Genomic DNA, 21,265 nt, shown 5'->3' with positions numbered 1-21,265 from the left:
CATTCCTGACCTTCAGACCTGCCTCGGTTATAGCTGGCTCCATTCCTGGGACAGGCACTTCCTGTCTGTGTGTTTATCTTGCTAGGTGCCCTGAGCCCAGGCGGGGAGGCAGCCACACACCTTCCTAGAAGCAAGGCAAGAGGGGAGGTGCCACGGAGGTGCAGGTTGACATGACCAGAACGGCCCCTGGCTGCAAGGTAATATTGAAAGCTGACTAAAAATGGCCTCCCCACAACAGACTGACCTGCCCCCTGAGTCTGAAATTGGGTGTTTATGGTCCTCCAGGGTTCTGGTCACATTTGTGTGAGTATATGTACATGTGCACACACATACAAATGTAGAAGTCAGAGATGAATGCCAGGTATCTCTCTTATTGTTCTCTGCCATATCTTTTTCTTATGGAACCCAGAACTCACTAATTGGCCAGGGCAGGCTGCACCATCATCGGTCCCCTGAATCTTACCTGCACCCTCCTGGCTCAACCTTCCCTTATGGGGATTAAAGGAACACAGTGCCATGCTGTTTTTTACAGGGCAGTTGGGAATCTTCTCAAGTCCTAGTGCACATATGCCAAGCACTTTGCCAACTAAGCCAGCACTTCTAGTCACTTCTTTACATGGTCATCAGGGCTCAGCGTGACGGCTCCCAGGCAGGGGGACACCAGCTGCTCTATGCGAGAGGTCTTAATCAATTGTTACTATTACAGTGAATTATGATTAGTGACGGCTTCCTCTGCCTGGGTGTTTGCTTCGTGGCAGGCACTGAACTAAGCGTATAGCATAACCTCTCCGTGTAGCCCTGAGCTCTCACTACAAGTTGAGATTGGATCCATTTTAAAGACACATAGGCTTATAGACATCAATCATCTTGCCCAAGGCCACATAGATAATAAGCTGCTCCAAGATTTAAACCCAGACCAGCTGATACCAAAACCTTGGCTCTTACCTTGTTGCTTTCATCCATCAATGTTAATAGCTACACTGCTACACTTACTATGTAAGCCTCAGATAAGTTATTGTCTTTGTGACCTACAGCTGGTAATAAATTAACCCAACCTGTACTGCCAAGAAGCAGGGCACACTTGTAATCTGGGTTTCTGTGGGTCAGGAATCTGGGCAGGGCTTGGCCCTGTTCTTTGTTCAGGGGTTCTCACTGGCTGGAGGCAAGGTGGCTGAGGGCCAGGGCTCCTCTTTACAAGGCTGTGTGGGGAAGGCTCCTCTTCCAGGCCTCATGGGGTTGTTGGCAGGTCTGTGCTCCTCCTTGGGGATTGCTGGACTGAGGGCCTAGTTTCCTGCTGGACATAGCTGGGCACCCTGCTCTGTTTTTGTTTGTTTGACTCTCTGCCATGACACCTTGCTTCATCGGGACTGCAGAAGATCTCTCTCTCTCTCTCTCTCTCTCTCTCTCTCTCTCTCTCTCTCTTCTTCCCTCCTTCTCTCCCTTCCCTCTTTCTTGCTGTATGTACTCACAACACACACTCTCTCTGTGTCTCTGTCTCTGGTGCACGTGTGCATGTGTGTGTGTGTGATGTGAGCATGCTCACCTATGGAAGTCTGAAGTTGACCCCGGGTGTCTTCCTTGATGAGTCTCCACTTCATTTATTGAGGCAGGGTCAGTCTTTATACCTGGAACTAGTCAATTTCAGCTAGTCTAGCTAGCTGGCTTACTGTGAGGACCACCATCTCTGCCTCCTGAGTGCTGGGCACAGCCAGGCCCACCTAGCTTTTGTGTTCCAGGGACCTAAATCCTGCCCTCATGTTTGCATACCAAGCACTTTCTCAGCTGAGCCATCTCCCAGCTCCACAGACTTTTGTGATGTGCTCGTGGAGATGACATTAAGTGGCATCCCATCACTTTGCCATGCTGTGCTTGTCAGAGAGCAGCCATTAGGTGCATCCCACATATCACAGTAGGGCACGGATGCAGGAAGTGGGCATCATTGAATCTCAGATGTCTGCCTAGTATGACATCCAATTGCCACCAATAGTGGTTCTGGTTTTTGCCACTGAAAGCCAGATGGAAGTAATCTCACTTCCACTCATCCCTGCTTTTTTTTTTTTTTTTTAAATAAAGCATATATATTCTAACTAACTTACAAATCAAATATTGCACAGCTAGATTAAAACAGTCATCCAAACACTTGTCCAGTCCCAAACTCACTCACTCTCTCCCCTCCACATATGGAGATATATGTATATAGATATATATCTAGATTAGATATAGATAGTACAGATGTATCAGCAAACCTTTATTCATTTAGAATGGCCATAGGGCTTCACTTTAGAGTATTACACTTTCACTATCAAATGCATCTTTATTCACTAATTCATCAATACAAACTCATATCAAAAAACAAACAAAAATTAATAACCCTGCCTCAGCTAGCCCATTCTGGGGCATATGTCCCCCAAACTCCATATCCCGCTTCATAGATATTTGTACATCCATTTTTTTTGTTTATTGCTATTTTATAGCGAGGAAGTAGGGGTAACCTCAATGTCCACCAGCACAGGGAGAGATAATGAAAACATGGTACATACACAAAACGGAATATTATTGGGCATGAAGAAAAATGAAATTTACAGAAAAGTAGATGGACTCAAGGTACAATATTCAGTGAGGAGACCTAAGTGCAGAGAGAAGATAAAACTGCGTGTTCTTTCTCATATGTGGGTCCTAGCACACAATGCACACGTGTGTATATGCAAACAGGTGTAAGTGTGTGAATTAGTTTATCTAAGACTCTCCATTGTCTTGTAATAAGGAAGCCAGATAAACAGACGTTTGATAGTTTACCCAATGTCACATACATTTTCCTGAACACACCAAAATGCTGGTTATGTATTTCTGTAATAAAGACATATTTCTGTTCAAAAGCAAGGTCAGCCTCCCCCAAGTACCACAAATGAATAGCTAACTAGTTACCCTGGTGAACAATTATACATAATCTCTATTGTGCTTGTTTTATATACTTGATTTAAAGGTTTATTTATGTGTGTCTCTCTCTACATATGCTACATCCTTGTGGGTGTCTTTGAAGGTCAGAAGAATGTGTTAGATCCCCTAGATATGTAGTTACAGGTGGTTGTGAGTCACCTGATGCAGGTGCTGGGAACTGAATTGGGTCTTCTGCAAGAAGAATAAGTGCTCTTAACCCCTGAGCCATCTTTCTAGATAACCCCCTCTCTGTCTCTCTGTCTGTCTCTTTGTCTCTGTCTCTCTCCCTCCCTGCTTCCTTCCTTCCCTCCCTCCCTCTCTTCCTTTCAAATCTGTGGATATGCATGGTATGTATGTGGTATGTATGTGTATGTGTGAGAGTGTGTTCATGTGGAAATACAGGAATACATGTGCCGTGGCACGTGAGTGGGGGTCAGGCCTCATCTTCTATGTTGCTTGAGACAGGGTCTCTTGCTGTTCATCAGTGCATAAGTCAGGCTAGCTGGTCCTCAAGCTTCTTCCAGAGATTCTCTGTCTCTGCTTCCCATCCCACTGTAGGAGTGCTGGGATTTCAGATGCACGCTGCTATGTCCAGCTTTACATAGGCTCTGGGGGTCTAAACAGGCCCTCATGTTTGCATGGCCAGCGTCTTGCTCACTGAACCACCCCTTCCTTTTGTTTTAAATAAATGCCTTTGAGAACACCAGCATCTCAACCTTGCGGGATGCAACAGGAAGCTTGCAAAGGACTTAACAGCACAGAAGTTAAAAAGTGTCCCAGGCTGTGGGGAGAAATTAGAATTACCTACAGGAAATAGAAGCAGACACTGGAGCCACATATGGGGTCTAACTCATAGCTACTCAGGATAATCAGAAATCCCCAAATGGAAACTGAGAAAAATATTTGAGAGTCTTGGAAGTCTTAAAAACAAGAAGAGGCAACTATGGAGGAGGTCTCTGTAACCAGGAACTCCAGTAAGAACAATTCATCACACCTGAAAGATGAGGTGACTCATGACAACTGTAAAACACATGAGGTAGCCTCCCATGAAAGGTCACAAACAGGGAGACAGAAATGATAGAAAAACAGAAAACACAGATTCTAAAAGCAGATGTGTGAAATTTTTACCCTTAATGTGTCCCAGAGTGTAGAAATTAAATATTTTCTCCATCAGATAATAATAACTGAGCAAGCTAGACGTCCGTAAATACCAGACCTGACTGGAGGAGGAGGAGGTTAGAACCGTTGGTCATAGTAAAGCAGGCAGGTGGGGTTACTGTAACAAAGTGCCACAAGTTAGAGGCCTTAAACAAGAGAGCTTTGTTGTCTTACAGTCATAGAGGCCCAAAGTCCAAGGTAAGAATCTAATAGGTTTAGTTGCTTCTGAGGGCGGTCTCTTTTGAAGTCTAGAATTGAAGTGGCTGCAGGTCCGTTTCTCGGCTTGTGGATGCCTGGATTCTCTGTGTGATTTTTCTCCTATGTGTGCCCTAATCTGCTGTGTGATATCCTCTCCTTAACAGGCACCAGCCAGATCCCGGCTCACACCTCATTTTATCTTTCCTTTTCACACACTTATCTCCAAATACAGTCACACTCTGAGGTACTACAAGTTAAGAACTGTTAGGTTACTCAGTTTAGTCCATGACAGTCTAAACTCCTCCACGTTTTACTGGTAAGTCCAATCTCTACAGATTTCTGACAGTGTAACATTGGTCCACTTGCCTTGTTTTCTCTTTTGTAAAACAGGTGTGGCAAACAGTATCTGTGTCCTAGGGTTGCTGCTAAAATTATGCAAATTTATGCATATACAGTTTGTAAAAATAAGCACAGGGCCAAAACATGGCTCATTGGTTAAGAACACAGGTTGTTCTTCCAGAGGCCCTGGATTTGATTCCCAGCATTCACGTGGGAGCTCACAACCATCTGTAACTCCATTTCCAGAGGATCTGATGTCCTCTCCTGCCTTCTGCAAGTACCAGGCACACGCGTAATGTACATGTATACATGCAAGCGAACACTTCATCACATAAAATAATACAATAAAATTAATTAAGTGCAGAAGTATTTAAAGACATAAAGAAGGGGAACCTATAAAATAAGAATGAAAATTTTCTGTGGCTTCAGAAACCACTCTGGGGAGCAGAAGGGTGGAAGTCCATCAATCTTCTGTATCTTTTTTCATGCTGACAAACAGAGTTCTCACATAGGAGGGAGGACTCTATCTGTTGGCCAGAGTCAAGGCTTTGGATCCCTTATTACAACACCCACCACTGAATAAATCAGGAAAATGCAGGAGCCGTTTACCGGGCCATTGTGAGGGAGAGCGCCAGAAGCAGAGGAAGCACAGTGTTCAAAGAAATAATGAGTGGAGAGTTTTCAGACTTGAAGAAAGAGAATGAGTTTTGCATTTGAGACGCATGCTGAGTCCTAGTTCAGTTCAGAGGACCTCACACCTGAACTCACATTCAACCCAGCACACAGCTGCAGGACACCAGAGATAAAAGAAAAATCCCAAATGCCTTCAAAGAACTGAGAGATTCCCTCAGTCACTGACCTCAGCCAGCAGCACACGGTCCTGTCACTAGGAGGCTTGCCCTACTCCTTCCCTCCCTTCCAGAGAGTTCTCTGTCTCTGAGCTGCCTCAAGAGGTCCTCCTGAGATCTCTTTCCCCCTCATTTCTTCTCAGTGAACATGGAATCCTCCCTGCTGTTGTCCCTGCCTTTGCTCGCTCAGTTCCTCCCATATAATTGGGCAGCCCTGAGACTCATCTGGAACATTCCTGTTTCCACCTTTGTAAGGCTCTTGTGAGCCTTAGCTTGTCAGAGACCCCCTGAGTGAACCACTCAGAGAGGTGAATCGATGCAAAAAGCAAGAGGAATTTTAGTGAGCCAATCCATTGGGCTCGTCCTGCACCTGAAGGAGAGGTGGCGACCGGGGGCAAGCCCTTTTAAAACTGATTGGTCTTTGGGGAATGAGGTGGCAAGGACTTCCCTTGTCTGCAGGTGGCAAGGGTTGGTCTGTCCTGCGGAATGTGTTTGCATGCTCTGAGCCTTCCTCACCTGCAGGTGGGTTCCCTCCTCTTTGGCCTGAGGAATGTTAGTCAGCCTCTCCCATCCAGCAAGTGTCCCATGACCTTTCCAAAGTTCCCAAGCTGACCAGGAATGTTAATTAGCCTCTTCCTTGGGGGTGGAGGGACAAGTGTTCCAAAATTCCTCTTCACCTTCCCGGTGAGTGTGGTGCTGGCTACACTCGACTTGCGAGCTTAACAAAAGTTTGTTGAAGTGAATTTGGAGTTTATGTTAAGAGATTTTAACATAGATGTGACGAACTGGAGTTAAAAGAAGGAAAGGTATTGAGGAAGAACGTAAGACACCGTAGACTGCGAATGTGGGCATCTCAAAAGAGAATCACCCTGTACTCGAACACTTAATCCCTTTCTCCCTTGGACCTAAATATAAGTTAAATCTGCAGGTTGTACACAAGGGTTGCACCCCACCCCCAAGAGCTCTCTGGATTCTCCAGTGAAACACACACACACACACACACACACACACCAGCTAATTTTGATATACCTTGACTAGCTCAATGGATGGACACTTCTAAATTTCCCCAAGGCTAGCAAACACTCCCTTCTGATATTCCCGCATTAACATCTTTTAAAAATCTATATTTTATCTCTACTACCCCAGGCCCAATGGGGGAAGTAGTCCTTTGGGAGCCACTTTCCTGGATCCTTATATTTCATCAGGCCTTTAAGTTTTATCTTTCTGCTTCCACTTCATGGCTCCCTCCCTCCCCTCTCTCTTTCTCTTCCTCCCTTCCCCCTCTCTCTCTGCTCCTTGACTGCACAACCTAAAAGTCCCATCTCTTTCTGCCCAGCCTTTGGCTGCATGGCAATTCTTTATTATCAGTTGAAGCCAGCTGGGGACAGGGACCCTCAGGTCTGGAAGCACTGCTTTTTTGGGTGCCAAAAAAAGACAAAGCCTTAGAAGCCATCCCAGCATCACACCCTAGGAGACACAGATGCTTACAGGAGTAGAATGCAAGGTTTGTGCACGTGAATGCGGTGCCCCCAGAGCCCAGAGGCAACACTTGGTTTCTGGAGCTAGAGTTAGGTATAGGTAGTTGTATGCGGCTTGATACTAGTGCTGGGAATCGAACCCAAGCACTCGACCATCTCTTCAGGTCCTAATTTAATTTTAAAACATTTACAATATCATATTTGTACATGATACACTGTGCTTCCACACACCCCCAGCTTCTCTTATCCTTCCAATGAATGTCCTCTCCTTTCTCCCCACTAGTCCCTCTCCTGCCCTCAAGCCTCCCTTCCCTTCTATCTCTCCCTCCCACTTCCCTCCCTCTACCTCTCATCCTTTGGCTCCTACAGTTCTTCCACCTGTATCTCCTCCTCCATGTGATATGGATGTCCGGATGTCCGTACGGATGTGATACGGTTTAGGGGTAAGCACTTGGGTGCCACCTAGCTCTTTAACCAGTTATGGGTCTCTGCTTTCACCATCTCTTTAAGATTATCAGGGTCAACCTTATTCCAGTTCTTGAGACTGCACTATAGCGTGTAGTTCAAGGGACACTACGGGGTGGGAGGAGGTGGCACCTGGACCTCAGGACTGGAGAGAAGCAGTCCTCTCCTCTGCCTTGGATCCTCAAGATCTAATGGCTTGGAGCTCTGCTTTCCTGCATACCTATAAGTCCCTGGCAGGTCTGAGCACAGTCCCAGGAGAATTGGAAAGATTGCTTTTGAAAGTCCAGTTCTTCTGCAGTTACCTTGTCTGGGGTTTAAATCAATTGCCTACCAAGTCCCTGCTCTGAACACGCCAGAGGTTATGTCTCTTACATCCATGGAATAAGGTCTGCCTCCTTAAGAGCTCTAAAAATAAGCCAAGCTGTTGGCAGAGAAAGAGCTGGCTCATGGGAATAGCCAGCTTTGCCTTCTTTTGCTTTAAATCCCTGTTCAGGTTAAAAGTAAGAACAATCGGGTCTTCCCTCCCTCATTTGGATTACTAGCTCAAAGGGACTGTCTTATTGCCTGGGGAATTATCTCCACACTCCCAGGGACAGGACTGTCTGTGGTAGACAAACAGAGAGGACTTGAGAGGAGTTAAGGTATAAAGAAGCAGAGATGCATATATCACAGCAGTTGAAAGTAAGGAGCACTGTGAATTAGAATGGCTTGGCATCCCCCCACCCCCGCAGCCTGCAGAGATGATGGGCATTAGGACCCCGTGGACAACAAAGTCAGCCATTTGTGGTGCCAATGCCCCAGCTTAGAGCTGCATCTGAGTCTGTCATTCCAGTCATCCTGTCTGGGACAGCTGGGAAGGAGAGAGGAAAGAAGAAATTATGGAAGAAAGGAAGCTAGGATGGTAGGAGAGAACACCACCAGGGCAGGAAAGGCTAAGGTGTGGTGCATAAGGACCCTAAGCAGCCTTGTGGGCAGTGCTATCTTTGCTGGTCTCTAAGTGTGGCCACTTAGGTGTTTGTGTGAACATGGGCCCCTATGTATGCTGTGGCATTCAGCATAGCGGTATCCCTTCACCTTCCACACTCAGCTCTGGGTTGCTATGGGTCCTGTCCATGCAAGCCTACAGGTGGACCACCCTCAGCCTTTTGGTTCTGAAGGCTTGGCGGCTGCCAACTCTTGCATAAGCTTGTTTGCCTCTGAATAAGCTTGGGTAAGGTCCCTGGGGAGGAGAAAAGTTTTGGGAGTACTGGCTTCTGGCAACAGAAGCTGAGGGAAGGAAAGACAGAAGAGAAAAGGAGAGGTGTCCCCACACTAGCTGTCTTTCACAGAGGTTGCTCCCAGAAAGTGAGGGGAAGTGCACAGAAGAAAGAAGAAATAGCCCAGACCCTACTTCCTGGCTGTGCCAACTGTCAAAGGCACAGAAAGGGTGTTAAAAGGGGACATCCACTGAGGTTTCCAGGTTCTCTTGTCTCAGGACAAGGAACAGCACCAAGGACACATGGCAGGTAACAAAAATAGTTTCTTAAGAAAGAGGAAGAAAATTCTGACGATGGAAGTGGGCCAGGGATCAGGGTCAAGAGTCTTTGTGATCCTTTGTAGGTATTTACACAGCACCAGCCATTTGGGTGTGCTGCAGGCATTTCCCAGCATGCCGTGGTTGTTACGCATGGCTTAGGTAGGGAAAGTTCTCCAGTCTTTTTATGCTGACTGGCTTCTTTCATGTCTCTCTGCAGGCCTTTATTCCTCTGTTACATAAACTAACAATGACATTGGTATGTGCATGGAGGAGTACAAGAAGGTGAATAGCAGAGTGATGGTGGTGCACATCCTTAATCCCAGCACTCAGGAGGCAGAGGCAGGCGGATCTCTGTGGGTTCGAGGCCAGCCTGGTCTACCGAGTGAGTTCCAGGACAGCCAGGGCTACACAGAGAAACCCTGTCCTGAATAAACAAAAACCAATCAACCAAACAAAACGTTAATAAGTATGAAAATCATTAGTTAAAACGAATCACCAGTGGTGTTTGCTTATTTATAGTCTCGTTACTTAGGAAGCTAAAGCAAGAGAATTCTGAGTTCTAGGCCGGTCTGAGATGTAGGGCAAGCTCCAGGACAGCCAGAGTTACATGTGAAAATCTGTCTTGAAAAAGAAAGAAGTAAATAAATGTTAAAGTAAGATTTTAAAAATGCTATATTCAAAAGCTATTTACTGTGTTTCACTTGTGACACCATGCTAAGTTTTGAGAATATAGCAATACATATTTAGTTTCTTTTCTAAATGCGCAAAACTGTGTTTAAAAACAGTTTTGCGAATTTAGTACACTTACCAAAGCGGGCTCTTTTTGCCGGCTTGTATGTTACTTTCTCTCGCATTGTATAGCATTTAAACAGAACCTCAACCTTTTCTTCTTTCTTTTCTGTGGAATAGCCTCTCTCTGTAATCCAAACTGACCCCATTATGCAGCCCAGGCTGGCCTCTTGTGAGGACGCTCCTGCCTAACCCTCTCACGTGCTAGGATATAGATGTGAGCCACCATGTTTAGCCATTTCCTTAGTCCCCTGTACTTGATACACTTTAAAACAACTCTTCAAGTATCCATCAGTCAGCTGTGGGGAAAACAAGCGATCAAAGCGTTGACTCAGAGAGCAGTACCTGACCTGTGGGTCTAAGTGGGAGCATTGACTTAGAGAACATTGCCTGACCTGTGTGTCTAAGTGTGAGCAGGGGGTTTATTGGGAGCCTTTCGTGTGGGCTAGCCTGTGGGTAGATATGGTGGTGAATGAGAATAGGCCCCACAGGCTCATCTATTTGAACACTTGATCATCAGGGAGTGGCACTCCTTGAGAAAGATTAGGAGATGTGCCCTACCTGGAGAAAGTTATGTCACTAGAGGCTGAGGGTTTTTGAGCTCATTCCAGGCCCAGTGACTCTTTTCCTGCTGTTTGTAGAGCTGGATGTAGAACACTCAGCTACTTCACTAGCACCATGTCTGCCTGAATAGCACTGTCCTCCCTGCCATAATGACAAAGGACTAAACCTCTGAAACTGTAAGCCAGCCCCAATTAAAAGAATGTGGTGCTTTAAAAGAATTGTCTTGACTATGGTGTCTCTTCACAGCAATAGAAAACCACTAACCAAGACAGTGGAGTTCCTAAAAAGGAATCCCAAGTCCACATCAACTTGTCTATCTTTTTTTTTTTTTTTTTTTTTTTTTTTTTTTTTTTTTTTTGGTTTTTCGAGACAGGGTTTCTCTGTGTAGTCCTGGCTGTCCTGGAACTCACTCTGTAGACCAGGCTGGCCTCGAACTCAGAAATCCACCTGCCTCTGCCTTCCAAGTGCTGGGATTAAAGGCGTGCACCACCACCGCCCGGCTCAACTTGTCTATCTTTCAGAACTGGTTAGAGAGAGCCCAAGAGCAAGAGGACACAGAAAAAAGCCAAACAAAGGGCCACTCTGACCTGGGAGGCAGGCAGGTGATGCAGGCCTCCCAGGAAGTAAAGAGCTGAGGGTGTGTGCTTAGCTCTGAACTAGGGGACATTTTAGACCTGAGCAGCCAATGGGATGGCATCATAAAAGGACTTTGTCCAGTATAAAAAAGGAAATAAAAGAGGAAATCCTTTTTCCCTCTTATTAATTATTAATCAAGAGAATGTCCCCTGGGGCTTACCCCCCAGGGCTGATTTAAGGGGTGCATTTTCTTAATTGAGTTTCATCTTCACAATGACTCTAACAAAAAAAATTAAACACCAACTAGGAGGCATGTAATATCTGATAGCAATTAGAAAAGAGTCTTTCAAGGCTGGTGAGATGGCTCAGTGGTTAAGAGCACTGACTGCTCTTCTAAAGGTCCTGAGTTCAATTCCCAGCAACCACATGGTGGCTCACGACCATCTGTAATGGGATCTGATGCCCTCTTCTGGTGTCTCTGAAGACAGCAACAGTGTATTCACATACATAAAATAAACAAATCTAAAAAAAAGAAAGAAAAGAAAAGAGTCTTTCAGAACATAAAGGTCACACCTTGAGTTCACACAGAAAATATTGCAAGTACCTCTATCTTGTATGAAGACAGGAAATTTGATTTGAAGCTAACTTGACTTTAGCTGCCTTTTGCTGTGTCCTGTCTTCAGCCCATCTACGTCCTGCAGAGGGCTGGGACAGGGTGGCACATGCTTTTGGCTGTCTATCTGGGAAAGGCCATGGAGCCTTGGACATGGTGGGCTCAGAAGATAAGAGTTCATCACCAGAGACTGACATCTACTACCAAGTGCTAGGTTAAAGAGCAAATGGGGTATCTGGTCCATTTGTCATGGATAACAACCATCTGTCCGTCAGTGGATGGAGACACCAATGTTGTGTCAGGAGTACGTCAGATCGGAGCAAGCAAGACACTCGAGATCTTTTTCTTCTCTGTAGGTAGCTGTTGAACAAGAGATGCAGTGAGATATATTTTGGAATTAACATGGCCATGAGAACATGTGTGAGTGTGTTTGAAGGGAAACGGGGGAAACTTTAAAAGGCAAAATGAGGTTTCTGTAAGTTATTTCAAAATAATTCTTAGCTACAAGGATTATTAGCAAAAGTGGCCTCTCTCTGAGGTTGGACAGGATAGCTGTTCTTGCAGTATTTTCTGTGTGAGCTCTAGGTGGCCTTTGTGTTCTGAAAGAGTCTTTTCTAACTGCTATCAGATATTGCATGCCTCATAATTGCTTTTTAAATTTTCTTTTCTTCTTCTTCTTCTTCTTCTTCTTCTTCTTCTTCTTCTTCTTCTTCTTTTTTTTTTTTTTTTTTTTTTTTTTTTTTTTTTTTGCCAATGTGACACAAGCTAGGGTCATCTGAAAAGATGAACCTCAATTGGGAAAATTCACCCACCAGATTGGCCTGTGGGTAAGCCCCGGGGGACACTTTCTTGATTAATTATTAATGTAGGAGGGCACTTCCCACCGTGGGTGGTTCGATCCCTGGGCAAGTAATCCTAGAAGAAAGCAAAGTGAGCGTCCTCCATGGCTTCTGCTTCAGTTCCTGCCTCCAGGTTCCTGTCTTGATTTTCTGCCCCTGACTTCCTTGAGAGTTGTAAGAAAAAAAATAAACCCTTTCTTCTCCAAGTTGCTTTTGGTCGTGGTGTTTATTATCACGTCTTTGAAGAAGCACTTTAAGGAAGCGCACAAGAGTCTGCTGTTTCAGAGCGTTCAGGCAGATGATGTCTTATCATTAGAGTTTCACAGAAGGGGACTTCATTCTGATTCTGAGCATCTCCATGCAGTGAAGGTTTTCCATCTTCATTTTCATTTCAGAGAGCCTGAGGGTCTAAGGAGTCATTTGGCTATCAACAGCTGAGGCAGAATGACAACCAGGTTCTATGTGACTCTAACCTGCTCCTACCATGAAAATTACAATTTTCCAAACCCCAGGAAGTCTCTTCCCACTGAGCACATGTTGCTTAACACTTCCGTTTGTAAGAGACAGCTTGAGTCAGCTGCTCTAGGTCACCACTGATTCAGGACTTCTTCCAGACTAATGAGAGGCAGCATCTTAATTAGGCCAGGGCTGGGCCTGCACGCTGACATGATCCCTGACGTGTGCCTAGTCAGACAAATGGGAGGCACATCCTTTTGGTGTATATAGGCATGGATTTACTGAGAGACTGAGACTGGAATCAAGGCCAGGGGACGACAGAGCCACAGAGACCTTCTTGATACCAGATTCCCACTGCCTCTGTCCTTACACGACCAGACCTCTCTGAATCCTGTTGGCACATACTACTAAAGGTATGGCTTATCTCTAATTGATTCACATGTCCCTCTGTTGACATAAGCAGGAGTTCTCGCTGCCAGGATGCTCCCAGGGCATCGTGGGAAGTGATGTCAAGGTATGTGAGAAAGCTTCCAGTGGGAGCAGTTTAACTAACACACTCAGACTAATGAAAAAACTAACTCAGAACAAAGGCATTCCTGTGGAAAGCAACACAGACCTCTTTATCCTTCCCCATAATTACTGAAGTTCGGCTGTACTTTGGGGTTCTGGAAGGCAGGGACAGGGCATGTTGGGTGGTGTTTTCTGAAAGACAGAAGGTGCCAGGTTGTAAATTATCAAGCATCTCCTTGAACGGAGAAAGTGAACCAGCAATGAAATCTCTGGCTTTGCAAGGTTTGTGCCAGACTGGACCCCAGCAGGGATGGAAGAGAGGGCAGCAGGACCTTGGACCTTGTGCCAGCGATCTCTGCCTGCTCCTGCCTTCCCAGGGCTTACAAACGCACCCCATCAGGCCTGTTCACACCAGTTCTTGGGCTTGAACTTAGGTCCTCATGACTTCATGGTGAGCATTTTATTGACTGAGTCATCTCTGCAGCTTCAGAGTTTTTGACTCTTGACTCAGCTCTGTTCCTATTGTGTCAGCTGCCACTGTTTGGAGGCGGAGCTGTGCCAAGATGCCCCAGAGGGCCCTCGAGACTTCCTCAAGAGCAGAGAGGATGGTGTTGGGATTGACAAAGATTTCTAGAAAATATTGGGCACAATATTTCTATTAGAGAAATATTAGAGAACAAACACAAAGCATTTTGTAAAGGTCAGCTGGGTTTATTATTATTTATTATTATTATTATTGATTATGGGAGAAGTATGGGTTGGGAAGTTGTTTGTGGGTGTGTGAGTTTGGGCTGAGGCTGTGAATGACACATATGTTGACCTTAAAGTCCCTTTTCCCTGACCTTTCTCATTCCTGGGCTCAGTCTCGTCTTTAATATACAGATACAGAGCTTGGCTGTTGAGAGAGATCAGAGGGACAAGCTGGTATCTACCACTCTGGTACCTCCACTCCAGCTTCTCTGCACAAAAGGCATCACTCTGAGCCTCTTGGACTTGTAGAGGGTAGGGCATCTGTGGCTTAGATGAAGTAATTGCTGTCAAATGTTCAGCCGGTCCCTGGCCCTGGCAAGCACCATATACTGGTAATAATATTGACCTTTTCATCCCTGATCAAATATCCACTGCACCAGAACAGGCTTCTCGGCCTGTTTTGTTTCTGATCCGTCTCAGGTTCCCAGATGCCACATGATCCGGTGACAGGGGTGACTGCATTGGTTGCCATCCTTAAGGCAGCCACATACTAAAAGAGGAATCTAGAAAACAGCCAAGGATACCGTGGAAACCAGGACCAACTGCCCATATGAGCACTGACCAGGCCTCCATCCTAGTGTGCTTTTTGCTGTGATAAGCACCAGGACCAAAGAAAACCCAGGAAGGAAAGGCTTCCCCATGATAATCTATCAAAAACTGAAGCAGAGGCCCTGGGGGAACACAGCTTACTGGCTTGCTTTCATGTCTTGCTTAGCCTGATTTCAGGCCACCTGTCCAGGAGTAGGGCCACTTATATAGAGGCCCAGGCCCTCCCACATCAAACACTGATCAATAACTTACCCCCATAGACTCGCCCACAGGCCAATAGAACGAAGGCAGTTCCTCAGTTGAGGTTCCCTCTTCCCACGTGATCCTAGTTTGTATCAACTTGACAAAAACCAACCGGCACATTCTCCTGATCACACTGCATCTGCTGCCGCAGTCTCTAGGAGACACCAGCACTACCACTTTGGTCACTATTGTCTGTTTCATTGAGATTTTTGTCCAATCTCACATGGAAAACTGAAGCTAGCTCATCTTCTACTCTGTCTCCCTGGAGCTGAGAAAGAAACTTCCTTAGAATTAATTAGATTAGATCAATGGCTGGCCTAAAAAAAAAGTTCTAGAAACATTCCATTTGCCTCTAGGCTAAAGTCTAACTCTTGTGCTCAATAAGGCCATGCAAGGCTGCTCAGCATCACTAGCTACCATGGAACACAACCCAAACCGAGCTATTCCTGCACAGCCACTAGGTTAGCTAGAATTGAAAAGACATAATAAGTGCTGGTGACAGCGTGCGGGGACTGGGACTCCCTTCACACCCAGAGAAAAGGTGGAAGTGGCAAAGTCAATGTGGAAAAGATTCAGAAGTAGATGTGGTAAAGTGCTCTCCTAGAGTGCGGAAGCCTTGTGGTAGATCTCCAAAGATGTCCAACATTACATAAACCAGACGTGGTTGAACATGCCTGTAATCCTACTACTTGGGCAGTGGTGGTATCAGTTTAAAGTCATCCTTGGCTATATACTGAGTTCCAGCCTAGCCTGGGCTACATATATAAGAGTATCCCTCCCTCAAAGTAATAAAGGAGTAACTAAATAAATAATGACATTCTGATACATGCTGCAGCATGAATCAGTCTTAGAAATGACATGCTAAGAGAAAGAAGCCAGCTATGCACGGGGTGACTGTACTTGTATAAAGCACACAGACCAGGCAAAGCCAGAGATAGGAGAGTAGACTGGTGGTTTCCTGGGGCCGTGGTTGGGGTAGAGCAGAGTGACTGTTCACATTTACAGAATTTGTTGGGGTTGGAGGGGGAACTTAGGCAGTGATGTCTGCATAGCCTTAGAATGACCCTTTGGAATCACAGCTCTTTGAGAAGCTGAATTGCATAGTGTGAGATATTATGCATCCCTTTTGAAAATGGAGAGTGGTCTATCCTACAGGAATGGACCATCTACAAGACTTAGTAACTAGTTCAGGCTGGTGGCTTCATCCCTCTCCCAGACTCCATCTTCTCCTCTCTCTAAACCCTGAACCTCGGCTCTTGTCACATCACCGTGTTACGTCCATTGGTTTGGGGTTACTATTCAACCCTTGCTGTTGCTCTAAGTCACCCTTCCCCATGTGAGCCCCAAGGACTAGCTCATAGTCCTTTTCTGGTTCCTCCTGAAGAGAACTCTGACCCCCGTCTCAAGCTTTTTTGTGGATGCCCTTAGCTAACCTTCCATGTTGTATACTGAAGGCCAACTCATTGGAATGGAGAAAGACTTGGCCTCAGGGACATCCAAAATCAACATTTAAATCTGATTAGATGGCTACTGAATAATTGTCATTAAGGAGCAGCTGTTTTGGTCCTTGATCAAGTTTCTAAGACACTGAAACAGCATCTTTCTCCTTATATTTCTTCTTCTAATTGTATCCAATTCTCTCCTATTAAATTTTATGACAGTGACGGCCATGGAGCGATCAAGATTACAGTTTGCAGGCATAGACTTTATTTTGTTTAGTCTTTCATTTTCTGCCTTTCGAGACTGTCTCAGTGTAACCCAGGCTGGCTTTGAATTCAAAACACTCTTCCTGCCCCAGCTTCTCACTTGCCGAACTGCAGCCTTGAGCAACCAACACTTCAAGTCTCCATTTTAAAGCAAAAAGAAAATGTAGAAAAGCCCCTGTCTCCTGCTTGCTGATTCCTCTTTTTTCATTTCTCTTCCCCAGGGGTTATGGCATGGGGAAGACTTCATAGAAAGTTGTAGTTCCCTTGGGAGGGTTTAATAGAGGTTTTTGAAGTCATTACTCTTAGCAGAAGGAAAGGCAGCTTATTGAGAGAAGGGTGGTGGGGTGGTGGTGGGGAGTGGGGTGGGAAGAGCTGAGATTCAGTCTCAGAATTGTCTCAACATAACCTGAGGGTCTCACTTCAAGCCAGAACATGGGGTCCATCTGTCCTTATTTTCTGGATAGATAGATAGATAGATCATCAAATATAGCCTTTGTTGAGGATAACCTTGGCAACTGGTTGTCTCAGCCAAGGGTAGTTTATTCTGGCTATGAAGTTAGCTCTGTCAACTCTTCTTTTGTCAACCACAGTCCCTAAGTTAGCCCCTGCTTTCCCTGTTCTTTTCTGCAAATACTTACATTGTTGTTCATTTTCTCACACCTCTAGGGCTCCACCCACCCCCACACTCCAGCCCCATTAGTAGGCAGAGCCTATCTCTGCAGATGCACAACCACCCCCTACCTGCCTCAGGGTGGCACCCACACAGTGAGGGCAGCTGGTGTTATCAGCCTCAGGCAGCTAAGGGAGCAGAGCTTGGAGAATGGAGGCATTTTCTTTCTCTTTGGAACAGCTTTCTAGGGCTCTGGAGCTATAAAAAGGCCCCAGCGTGTCATTCCCTGGCAGTCGGACAGCCGCAGAGAGCCACTTAGCAAGCCCTTCTACTCTATTCAGGGTTAGCAGCTGAAGGTTGTCACAGATCTGTTGTGAGGGGAACAGTTATGACAGGAATCTAATACAGAACACACTTTTCGATTCTTGGATAGAGCAATGCCAGTACACTACAGTACAACTGGCACCTGGGGTCGTGGGCTATGGGAAAGGACACAGAACCTTTTCTAGGACAGGCCACCCAGACAGGACTCGGTCTGCCAATCAGATGAGTACTAAATGTATTGGATGACACTGGCCCTTGACACAAGTATGACAGCAGATAATGTGTGTTCTCTTCCTTCCCAGACCGCAGGACCATGACGACCTGTCCCGTCCTGCAGAAGGAGACGCTGTTCCGCACAGGAGCCAATGCTTATAGAATCCCTGCTCTGCTCTACCTGAAGAAGCAGAAGACCCTGCTGGCCTTTGCAGAAAAGCGAGCCAGCAAGACGGATGAGCATGCCGAGTTGATCGTCCTGCGAAGAGGAAACTACGATGAAGCCACCAACCATGTCAAGGTAAGGCAGGACCCAGCTGCAGTGGCTCCACTTGGGGTGGCTCGACACACACCCATGTGGTCCACCTGTGTGTGGTGGAACCAGACATAAACCTCACAAAACTCAGGGGCAAGGACATCTCTTGATAACACAGATGTAGGTAGGATTTAGGGAACCCAGGAGAGACCTAGAAACCCATCCAGAGACAGGGTGACAAATGGGCTCCTGTACCCAACCCAGATTTCACTTGGGTTTACCAGGAGCAAGTCTTGTTGGCTGATCATGTGCTTCATCACGTGACTGGCTGAGCTTCCAGGCATTGTTGAAAGCCCAAGGGAGGAGCAATGCACTGTCATTTAATGGGACATTAATTCTTCCTGAGGGTAATTAATCTGGGGTCTTAGGATCAGATGATTGTCTCTGTCCTCATAACATTACTCTCATCACAAGTACATGATAGTTATTCGAAGTATGCCATCAAAATTCCTTTTGCCTGGCGCATAAGTATTATACACAGTCATGGCGCTTGAAGCAGGTAGACCTGAATTCAAGGCCTGGGTCCACTCTTTATCCAAGGGATGGTTTTAGGCAACTTGGTTAACCTATTTAGGCTTCTCATTTCCAAAATATGAAATGGAGCTAAGGACATGTCTTCAGCACTGGAGGACTAGGCCACACAGTGGGTGCCATCAGTCATTTGGTGTTGTGTCTGTGTTTAAGAGTCCTGCATTGGGGCAGTTAATGAGGAACAAGGACAGCTGCTGTGGCCCGTGGCATACATGACACAGCAGTGGCCGCAGGGAAGCTTGGTGTGAATCTTCAGGCTCTCTGAGTTCATTAGTACAGTATCATAAGTAGGTGATAACAGGGCGACCCTCATTTTCTTTGCCTTTTTAAGAATGCTAGACCAGCAGAAAGAATAGCTGATGTTAGGAATGAATGGTTCCTAGCATAGTTCCTTACATTTTTTAAATTGTATTTACTTGCTTATTTGTCTGTGTGTGCATGCATTTGAGTGACTCAGTTCTCTCACTCTCTCACTCTGTTGGCCCTAGAGATTAAACTCAAGTCATCAGGCTTGGTGGCATGCACCCTTACTTGCTAAAGCATCTGCTGGCTCCTAAGTTACTTTTGTGTCTTGGGGGTCTGTCTGGCACATCATGGATGCTCTGCAAATATCTGTTAGTGGGAATCAAAGTAACAGCCTTCAGGGAGAGAAGAGGGGAGGAAAATGGGGGTGGGGGGGAGATGGAGAAAGGGAGAAGAACCTGGCTCCTTCTGCTCCTGGGGGCAGGTAATTGATAAGTAAAGTTGTCCCTTATGGCCTTTGACTCTATTCCTAGGATACACCTGCCCTGTAGACCCTCAAAATAGCCTCTTGTCATTGTCACCAGCAATCTCAAGTTTGTGTTTCTCCTTTTCCCCTCTCCTCACATTCAGTGGCAACCTGAGGAAGTGGTGACCCAAGCCCAGCTGGAAGGCCACCGCTCCATGAACCCATGTCCCTTGTATGACAAGCAAACAAAGACCCTCTTCCTTTTCTTCATTGCTATCCCTGGGCGTGTATCAGAGCAGCATCAGCTCCAAACTAGGGTTAATGTCACACGGCTATGCCATGTCAGCAGCACTGACCATGGGAAGACCTGGAGCCCCATCCAGGACCTCACAGAGACCACCATTGGCAGCACCCACCAGGAATGGGCCACATTTGCTGTGGGTCCTGGGCACTGTCTGCAGCTGAAGAACACAGCTGGAAGTCTTCTGGTCCCTGCTTATGCTTACCGGAAACTGCATCCTGCCCAGGAACCTACCCCCTTTGCCTTCTGCTTCAACAGCTCTGACCATGGGCACACGTGGAAAATAGGCAACTTTGTGTCTGAGAACTCACTAGAGTGTCAGGTGGCTCAGGTTGGCACTGGAGCTCAGAGGATGGTGTATCTAAATGCTAGGAGCTTCCTGGGAGCCAGGGTCCAGGCACAAAGTCCTAATGATGGCCTGGATTTCCAGGACAACCAGGTAGTTAGTAAGCTTGTAGAGCCCCCCTTCGGGTGTCATGGAAGTGTGGTTGCCTTCCGCAACCCCAACTCTAAGCCAGATGCCTTAGACACGTGGCTGCTTTATACCCACCCTACAGACTCCAAGAATAGGATCAACCTGGGTGTGTACCTCAACCAGATGCCACTAGATCCCAAAGCCTGGTCAGTGCCCACACTGCTGGCCATGGGCACCTGTGCCTACTCCGACTTACAGAACATGGAGAGTGGCCCCGATGGCTCCCCACAGTTTGGGTGTCTGTACGAATCAGATAACTATGAAGAGATCATTTTCCTCAGGTTCACCCTGAAGCAAGCTTTCCCCGCTGTATTTCATGCCCAGTGATCTCATTGCATGTGACCCAAAGGGCTTCCTTGTGCTTCAAAATGCCCATCTCTCTTTTCTTCGAGCATCCTCTGGACTCTTGGGTCCCTTCCTTGACTCTTTGTGGGCTTTGCTGTTTCAGCCTTCAAAGTGGATTCTATTTTTAGTGTAGAAATCAAAGAAGCCTGGCTTTCCTCACCTTGTTGGCAGGGAAGGTAGGGACAGTATATTTAGAGGTTACCATTCTGCATGTTGGCTGTCACTATGTTAACTTAACCCGTCTGTTTCCCCATGCCTAGTTTTTGTATGAGTATTAATAAATTATCCAACCTAGCCCATTTCTTCCTGGAAAAAATGTTCAGAGTCTCTGGGGAAAGGGTGAGCAAAACCTATGAGTTAGGAAAGATGTCAATGCGTGTGTGTGTGTGTGTGTGTGTGTGTGTGTGTGTGTGTGTGTCCCTCTTTGCCAATGCTTTAGAGTAGACAGCACCAGAACACTCTGTTGAACCAGCTAAGTCATTGTATTGTACTCCAAGGAACGCTCTAACAAATGAGAGAGTTAGGGAGCCACACATCTGTTGAGACTGAAAGGCGTTCCTTATGCACTGCTTGCCTGTTAGAGCTCCCTGGGGAGCTTTGCAACAGTTCTAATGCCAGGGTCTCCCCTGGTCCTGCTGATCCAGAGTCAACCCTGAGTCCCAGGCAGTGGTATTTTCGTCAAAATCTCAAGTTATTCTAATGAACGCAAGGATTGAAAACCATGGACACATATGTCCTTAGAATCCCTTCTAGTTTTAAATACAGATGTCAAAGTCATCTTGTTTGAAGTTTTTTAAAAGACAAATTTTGATTGGTTAAAGTCAAACTGATCCATTCACCAAAAGATACCAATAAGAGAGTAAAATAAGAGTTCTCAATAGGGAGGATATACTTACGACACATAAAT

General features: G+C 46.0%; 1 protein-coding gene across 1 annotated transcript; it reads left to right on the top strand.

Moving 5' to 3' along the window:
- The first annotated feature begins 58 nt into the window (after positions 1-58).
- Neu2 (neuraminidase 2) lies at positions 59-20,651 on the top strand. Its single transcript, XM_076914856.1, has 3 exons — positions 59-197; positions 17,771-17,982; positions 19,402-20,651. Exons 2-3 carry the CDS (start codon positions 17,782-17,784, stop codon positions 20,338-20,340), a joined length of 1,140 nt encoding a protein of 379 aa, XP_076770971.1. The 5' UTR covers positions 59-197; positions 17,771-17,781; the 3' UTR covers positions 20,341-20,651.
- Positions 20,652-21,265: the final 614 nt, after the last annotated feature.

Source organism: Arvicanthis niloticus, chromosome 17, assembly GCF_011762505.2.
Source record: "Arvicanthis niloticus isolate mArvNil1 chromosome 17, mArvNil1.pat.X, whole genome shotgun sequence".
NCBI lineage: Eukaryota > Metazoa > Chordata > Mammalia > Rodentia > Muridae > Arvicanthis > Arvicanthis niloticus.
The sequence above is the reverse complement of the archived record's forward strand: the minus strand, read 5'-3'. Positions and strand labels throughout refer to the sequence as shown.

What these genes read in the sequence shown, in the direction of transcription:
- Neu2 (XM_076914856.1), top strand. Translation starts at nt 17,782, where the DNA reads ATGACGACCTGTCCCGTCCTGCAGAAGGAGACGCTGTTCCGCACAGGA. An exon ending in AAGCCACCAACCATGTCAAG is followed by an intron (nt 17,983 to 19,401) that starts GTAAGGCAGGAC and finishes CCTCACATTCAG; the next exon opens with TGGCAACCTGAGGAAGTGGT.